The following is an 8066-nucleotide window of genomic DNA, read 5'->3' as shown; positions in this document are numbered from 1 at the left end:
TATATATATACATACTTTGGCCTTGAACCATGATTCTCCAAAAATTTGAACATTTCTGAAATGTGAAGATGCATAATGAAGGGTGAACATTCATACTCTTTTTCCATTCATGCTCAAGGCCAGAATTTCAATATTGCCTAAAATATCCAGGTTTTGGCTTTGTTTTCCTGTTTTCATACTTGCTGTAGGTAATGATCGAAAAGTAGCATGTAACATGCATTGTACATAACCAATCATGGCACATGAGAGGGTGAGATCTATAGAAAACGGTCTGCGCAGCACTGTTTCAAGTCGAAAGCAAGTATGAAAACAGAAAAAACCAAAACCAAAACCTGGATATTTTAGGCAATATGAAATCCTGGCCAGGACATGTCTGGGGAAAAAGAGCACGTATGGTCACCCTATATAATGAACTGAAGTATCACAAATATTTCCAGATGACAATAACGTGACTGAATTTTGAAAAGTCGCCAATGAACTGCCAGCCTATGCAGGCAGAATTACATGTTTTACTAGAGATGGACACTCTATCTGTGCTATGGCACAAGTGTAGACGTGATAATATCTAAATTATGCTCTGCTCGCTCTGGAAACAAGCCATTAGCTCTAAAACAGAGCTATCCTGTAACGAAAACAAACTGCAAAATTTAGGCTACTTCAGGCATCCATCTAATCAGCATCAAAAATAACACCCTTTCCTGGCAGGCACGCTTCCCTGCCAAAACATAAAATTGGAGAAGGCTGTTTCAGTCAACACTGTTGTTTGTTAGATGATGACATTACTTGAACATCCAGAATTTATAAAGGAGCTCTGCCCCAACAGGCCTGTGGAGGGACCTGAATGAGAACAGCAAGATTCATGCTATCCCCTCTTGTTTGGGCGCCCCAAGACTTACAGAATGTCCAACCACAAAAAAACAGCCAGTGGGGATGTTAGGTACACTATCATTTGGGTTGTTCAAACACATGCAAACACACCCACTTTCAAACACATCTGTCAATTAATCACAGTAGAGTTGTAAAGTAGTGTGTAAAGTCCTGTTGAGTATGTATCAGTATTGACTGCCAAAGATGGAAAATGTGGCAAATTTATTGGCCTGTAAACTTTGACAAGCATGTTTTCCCAACCCGCAAGAACGCTGAATTCACAAATCCACCAAAGAATGAGGTAAGAACAGAAGGTTCTGTATTTCCTGTAGCTGTGAGCATGTGTGGGAACAGTCATTTTAATCTAGACTGACAGTTACTCCAAAACTGACAATTAAATTATGTTGCAAAACCTAATGAGCTGTCTACTTAAAAATTATGTTATGTTCTAAGATACCTCATTTTGAGCTAAATCTAAGACAGCTTTGCTGTATCTTCAAGAGAGATGGCAATCCCAGAATGCATTGCAACAAGCATGGTGGAAGAGTTACAATACAATACAATACAAATTTCATTTCTATAGCACATTTAAAACAACTGCCGTTGACCAAAGTGCTTTCCAGCATCATTACATACCATCACACAAACAAAAATTAAAATTAAAAATAAAATTCTGATCACTCTAATCAATTTTAAAAGCTATACTAAAAAGATACAATTTCAATCTAGACTTAAAAGCATCCACAAATGGGGAAGGATTTAATGTGCACTGGAAGAGGGTTCCATAATCGTGAGGCAGCCACTGTGAAAGCCCTATCACCCTTTGATTTTAATCTAGTTTTAGGAACATGAAGAATCATCTGACTCGAGGACCTCATATTTCTTGTATTTTGATAAGGAATCAAAAGGTCAACAATATATTTTGGAGCAATACCATGCAGTGCTTTAAAAACCATCAAGAGAACCTTAAACTCAATTCTAAATTTTACAGGCAACCAGTCTAAAGAAACCAGAACTGGGGTTAATTCTCTCCCTCCTCTTTGTGCGAGTCAAAAGTCTAGCAGCAGCATTTTGTACTAATTGAAGACAAGATAATTGACCCTGTGAAATACCTAGGTATATATAAAGAATTACAATAATCAATGCGTGATGATAGAAAAACATGAATAAAAGTCTCCAGGTCCTTAAACGAGAGAATTGATTTCAGCTTAGAAATGATTCTTATGAGTTGATCAAATGTAGCATTCACAACACTAGTAACCTGTTTATCTAAAACTAAAGCCGAATCCATTATAACGCCCAGATTCTTAACATGATCTGAAACACTTAACCTCATAGAGGCCAGCCTACTTATAATTTCCTTGGAAGAAGAAGAGGGTCCAAAGACAACACACTAGTGATGCGCGGATGGCGGTTATATCCGCGGGCGCTGCGGATAATCCGCGGATCGGGTGGGTCGGGTAATAAAAAAATGCATTCTGATTATTTGCGGGTGGGTCGCGGGTGGATAAAATAAATCATTAATGATGCAAGTATTAACTACATTTTCTAAATTATGAACGTGTTTTAAATAGGCTACAGAAATTGAATAAACTGTAAATTAACATTAAAAGTTATTCAACAAAACATTATTTAGTCAAGAGCAGTATCTTCTATTGCAGCGGGCAGCAGCTCTCGATGTGGAGCGAAAGTCAAAGAGAGAAGACGCGGTACAGCTGAATCACTTACGCTGTTTTCATCTGATGGTTTGTGTGGATTTATTTACTCATCTAACCGCTATATTGAATAAAGGTTTTGCAGTAATTTCCCTCATTTTAAAGTCGAAAGCTGCGGGAATGAGTAATGCGATGTATGCGCAATCCCGCAACGAAATTCAGGATCTGATTAAACATAATTCTATTATACAGAGAATTGTGAAATATATTTTCATTATTTTTTCAAAAACTTTTTGAGTTTATTTATTTTTACATAAACCTGGAAATTGCTGTTCAATGACTTTTCCAGGTTTTTCATGACTGTACGAACCCTAATGTGATGATCGGGTGCGGGTCGGGTGCGGTTATCTAAATCAGACAAAAATACAGTTGCGGGCGGTTGGCGGGTGGATAATTTATTTGAAGCTGCGGACTCGGGTGACGTTTTAGCTCACCCGCGCATCACTACAACACACTCATTAGTATTAAGATGAAGAAAATTGCTTGCCAACCAGGCTCTAATCTCACCTAAACACTGAACAAGTCCTTCAAAGGATTGAGAGCAATTTGGATCTATTGGAATATATAACTGGGTGTCATCTGCATATAGATTATACATAATATTATATTTACGAAAAATTTAGCCCAAGGGGCCCATATATAATGAAAATAAAATAGTCCCAAGTATAGACCCCTGTGGCACACCACTATGTAATTTAGCTGATGAAGAACACAAATCTCCAAAGCAAACCGAGAATGATCTATCTTTTAAATATGATTTAAACAAATATACGGCAGTACCCCTAATACCAACATCTTCCAAATGCTGCAATAAAATATCAACGGTATCAAATGCAGCTGTGAGATTGTAGTTATAAGGATAACTACCTTTCCAGAATCAACTGTGAATAAAATATCATTAAAAACCTTATGAAGGGCAGATTCTATACTATGGAGAGACCTAAAACCTGACTGGAACATATCTATAACAGCATTCAAATCTAAATATGAAGCAAGTTGAGATAGAACCACCTTCTCCAAAACCTTCGATAAGAAAGGTAGTTTCGATATAGGTCAATAATTACTTAAAACTGTACAATCTAAATTTAATCTAGACTGACTAGTTGAGAGAAAATTATTAATATATGTTATTTAGGGCTGGCACAATATTAGCTTTTAGATAATAGTGGCTCCCGATAGAACTCACGATAATGACATTATCACAATATCTATAGAAATTTTGAGAGAAAAAATCAGTCAAATTCATCTTTAACTTATTTTGTTTTCTTTTTTTCTGGCAATTTAATCACACTCAAAACATAAATGCAGAGAGATGAAGAGGGAGTTTAGCACTGGATTATTTATGATACTATCAAATGTGTAATATTTACATGAAAACAATATTACATTTTTTAAATATCATGGTTATCGGTATATTGCGACACCTCAAATATCACTCAGTAGCAAAATTTATTAAAACTGGACAATTCACCCAGCATTTGTGTGTGTTATGTATGCTTTTTAGATAATCAAATTGTTACCTTAGAATCATGCTAGTGTAAATCAATTAGAGAAAAATACAGATTAGAAATAAACATATCAATATACTTACATTTTAATATTAATTAGTGAGAAGTATCGATAAAAATAGTTAAATCTAATAAAAATTGACTAGTTTACCCAATATTTGAGTCTTGTCTTTTCTACATTTATTAGAGTATCAAGGCGTTAACTCCGCAACAAGCTAACAAGTGGTCACTTATGATGTATTTTTTAGGATGCTGCCTTAGCATATAACAATTAAAAATTATGATTATCTGAGGATTTTTCTTTCGTATAAATCAGAACCTAAATTACATCTGGTTTCACTATTTGGTTTGACCCAAAAGGCCACAACAACAGGTTGTAAAAGCTTTGATTTTGTTGGGACCGAGTGATTACACTATAGCACAGAGCACAGGCATTATGGGAAAAACACTGGCAACTCGACTCAAATATTGCTATTGTGTATGTGGAGTTTATATCTGTAAGGTTGATTTTGGGCAGACAAAGAGAGAAAGCAGATCCTGACTGATGCTTATCTGAGAAGACATTTCCCTTTCAGGAAACACCATCACATTAACGCCACTGCCTGCTTCCTTTCAGTCCATGAGCAATAAACACCTAGCTCAAAATAACAAACCCATACACGGATGCTCGGCGCATGCATGCACATGCATTCATATCCATTGGCACGCTACCAAACAGTCCCACCTACCCTGATCACAGTTCTTGCCGCCCCGACCTTCAGGACAGTCACAAAAGTAGGTGTTCCACTTATTTTCACACTGAGCCCCGTGCTGACACAAACCCTCATAGCAGAAGTTCTTCTTTGCTGGACAACCTGACAATAAATAAATGCATTGGTTTTGAGTTGCAAAACCATTGAATTGTACAACAATCTAAAAAGAAGTTCACAATGCCCACTATGATTTTGAATTGTTATGGTTTGTGTCAGACCTTCAGTGGTGCCGTTGTTGGCGATGTAACTGGCCATGTCTATAGATTTACTGTCAATCATCAGGTTCCTCATGCAACCCACAAAGTCCCGGTTCCATATGGGGAAATCTTCTGGAAGGTTGGGCACCCCACCAAGCAGAAGAGGCCCAGTGAGATCCAAAGACCTGAAGAGGGACAAAAAACACTTTGAAATGTGCCACCAAACTCTCCAACAAGTTAATGGCAATCTAGTGAGCTGTCCTGCATGTATACTTTGGTTCCCTTTCATGGGAACTTCGAACTAGGCAAGACCTGAGGGATGTGATCCAGACAAGGCGTCAGCGCTTTGGTCCGGATCAGAGTAATGCTTAGGTATCCACTCGTTTCCCTCAGGGGGTGTATCATCTACCCTTTTCTTTGCGACCCCTAGAGGACGCAGTGTCTCGTTCCCTACTCAGGGAACCATGGTTACATAAGTAACCTGAGACGTTTTCATGCTAGTATATGTGTACAGTGCGAATCAGTACAGTATGCACGATTTTTCATGTGCCTTTTTACTAATTAGTTGGTCCCCAAGTTGGTAAGGTGGCCCAAGAACAACAAAAACAAACTGCTGGAAACAGCAGCAACAACAAATTGGCAAGCATTTGTGTGAGGGGGTTAAGAGGTACTCGTAGCTCTACTTTAAAATACATTTTACAAAGACTTCAAAGACATTTTTATCTTTCATAATTTTGGGAGAGAAATAATCGCAGACACTTGACAAAGATGAACCTTTTTAGTGCAAATTTGTCGGGTGCCTCTGTTCATAGACACTAACAAATGGAGCATATTTTAAAAGGCTATGCATTCGGTTGTGTGCATACACTAAAGCTCAAATTATACTTGAGTTTTTATGCATACGTTAAGGTATGCGTGCAGTGCTTGTGACATGATTTTCATCATCAGCATAGTACTTGCACAAACAGATTTTTCTAACCGCGCAAAACTCTGTACACACACACACTTTTGATCATGTATTAGTAAATGTCGAACAGTAATATTGTGAAACATTACTACAATTTAAAATAACCGTTTTCTATTTTAAAATATTTTAAAATGTAATTTTAAATTGTTGCTGAAGGATCATGTGGCAACTATTCTAATATGCTGGTTGGTGCTCAAAAAACATTATTATCCCAGATGAAGACATATTCTGCATAATATATGGAAGCCGTGAGCTGTGATTTTTTTCATCTATTCTGTCACTTTTGTTCAATTTAATGTGTCCTTGCTAAAAGTATTTCTTTTAAATAAAAAAAAAATTAAATCTCATTGACCCCAAACTTTTGAATGGTAATGTATATAATAGTATTTTGTTGGCAATATCAAATTCACCAACAACATAAACATTTATATGACCAATAAGTTTCATATAGATTCCAACAGTAAAATTTTGAACATTAGTGTATGATGTATATTATCATAAAACAATAAGATTACCATAGTACTTTCTCATATTTGACCCCATCTGATATCCTTTAATATCACAGCATGATAAAAAGCTTTATAAGAAAGAAGACAGGTGAAAGAGGGCATGACTCCTAGCCAGTCTGTCAGTCACTGTGTCCATGACAACAGAGCCATAGGGAATGGAATGTTGCCATGCAGTATAAAACAGGTAGGTGCTTATCAGACTAGAGCTACGGGTTAAACCTTCACATTTATCTGTTGTTCTTTCTTTGAAGAGTTTTAATGCACAGCCGTGTTTCAGCATGCAACAACATCTGATGCTGCAATTGCCACCTAAAGTATGAGAAGATCTTTCACAAATGAAAGATTTTTGGACGTGTGTCCTGAAGGACTCTGAATGGGTGTGAGAGAGTAAACAAAAGTGCAATTATGAACAATTACCAAAGACTAATTATCATGAGAATGAATTCTTGTTTGATTTACACAGAGAGAGGGATCAACTCACTTCTTCTGTCCCATCTGGGTGCCCTGGGCAGCGCAGGAGTAGTTGCCGATCTGACTGCTGAACCGCACGGCCATGGCGATGTCACAGTCGTCCACCGCGACTACTGCCACCTTCTCACCCGATGGACCTTGAGGCAACCCCAAATGACTTATTTTAGGCTGAAAAGAGAAGAAATGGAATTGAGTTACAGATTAAATTCGTCACCTTTATTTATATAGCGCTTTATACAATACAGACTATCAAAGCAGCTTTGCAGTGTTAAACGTGTGCTGATAATGCAAGAGGAACTAAATTAAAACTAAACAGCATGAGCACAGTTTCACAGAAACACATTTTGAAACTATATTTTGACACTTTTTGAAGACAATGAGTGTTGTTTGTACTTGCAAAACTAGCAATACTTTTTTCATCCACTTTCTACAACCCATGTGGACAAAAAAAAGTGTGCGTAAATGTATTGAAAATGCAATTGTTCTGTACTTCATCTTAAAAGTATCATTTTAAAACTGTACTTGCAGATAATATAATATTAATGAAATAAAAGGCCACTTAAGTACACCTTCATGACTGTTAGGCATACGTTTAAAGAGTGCATTTTGTAATAAAGGTTTACTATAAAATTTTAATTTATTATGATTTAATAATGCTTTGTCATGATTTAAAGAACTATACTTATTTTTGTGTTGTCTAATTTACTAAAGCAAATGTAAAGCACTTGCTTACAATTTTAAAGAGGTCACATGATGCAATTTCAATTTTTTCTTTCTCTTTGGAGTGTTACAAGCTCTTGGTGCATAAAGAAGATCTGTAAAGTTGAAAAGACTAAAGTCTCAAATCCAAAGATATATTCTTTATAAAAGTTAAGAGTCAACCATGCCTACCTAAAGCAGCTCATTCTAACGCCCCCACATGTCTACGTCATGATGTGGGAAGATTTGCATAACGCTGCCCAAATGTTCACGCAAAGAAAGAAGGCGTAACTTTGATTCTCACTGTAGTATTGTTGCCGCCGCCGCCATGTCGTGAAGGCGCTGTGTGTTTCGTTGTGAAAGCGAAACTACTTTGTTTGG

At 36.9% G+C, this 8066-nt stretch overlaps 1 protein-coding gene across 1 annotated transcript in view; it reads right to left on the bottom strand.

The window, feature by feature from the left end:
- The window catches only part of LOC107721151 (cadherin EGF LAG seven-pass G-type receptor 1-like), a 127680-nt gene that overhangs the window by 27614 nt on the left and 92000 nt on the right, over positions 1-8066 (bottom strand). Inside the window, exons 6-8 of the mRNA XM_016529021.1 lie at positions 6997-7154; positions 5061-5224; positions 4819-4944 (exon numbers count right to left, since the gene is read on the bottom strand). Of these exons, the coding sequence (XP_016384507.1) occupies positions 4819-4944; positions 5061-5224; positions 6997-7154 (448 nt within the window). The remainder of the gene's footprint in view (positions 1-4818; positions 4945-5060; positions 5225-6996; positions 7155-8066) is intronic.

Source organism: Sinocyclocheilus rhinocerous, unplaced genomic scaffold (genome assembly GCF_001515625.1).
Source record: "Sinocyclocheilus rhinocerous isolate Xijiao unplaced genomic scaffold, SAMN03320098_v1.1 scaffold1322, whole genome shotgun sequence".
In the NCBI taxonomy this organism is placed as follows: domain Eukaryota; kingdom Metazoa; phylum Chordata; class Actinopteri; order Cypriniformes; family Cyprinidae; genus Sinocyclocheilus; species Sinocyclocheilus rhinocerous.
This window is presented reverse-complemented; position numbering and strand designations above follow the sequence as displayed.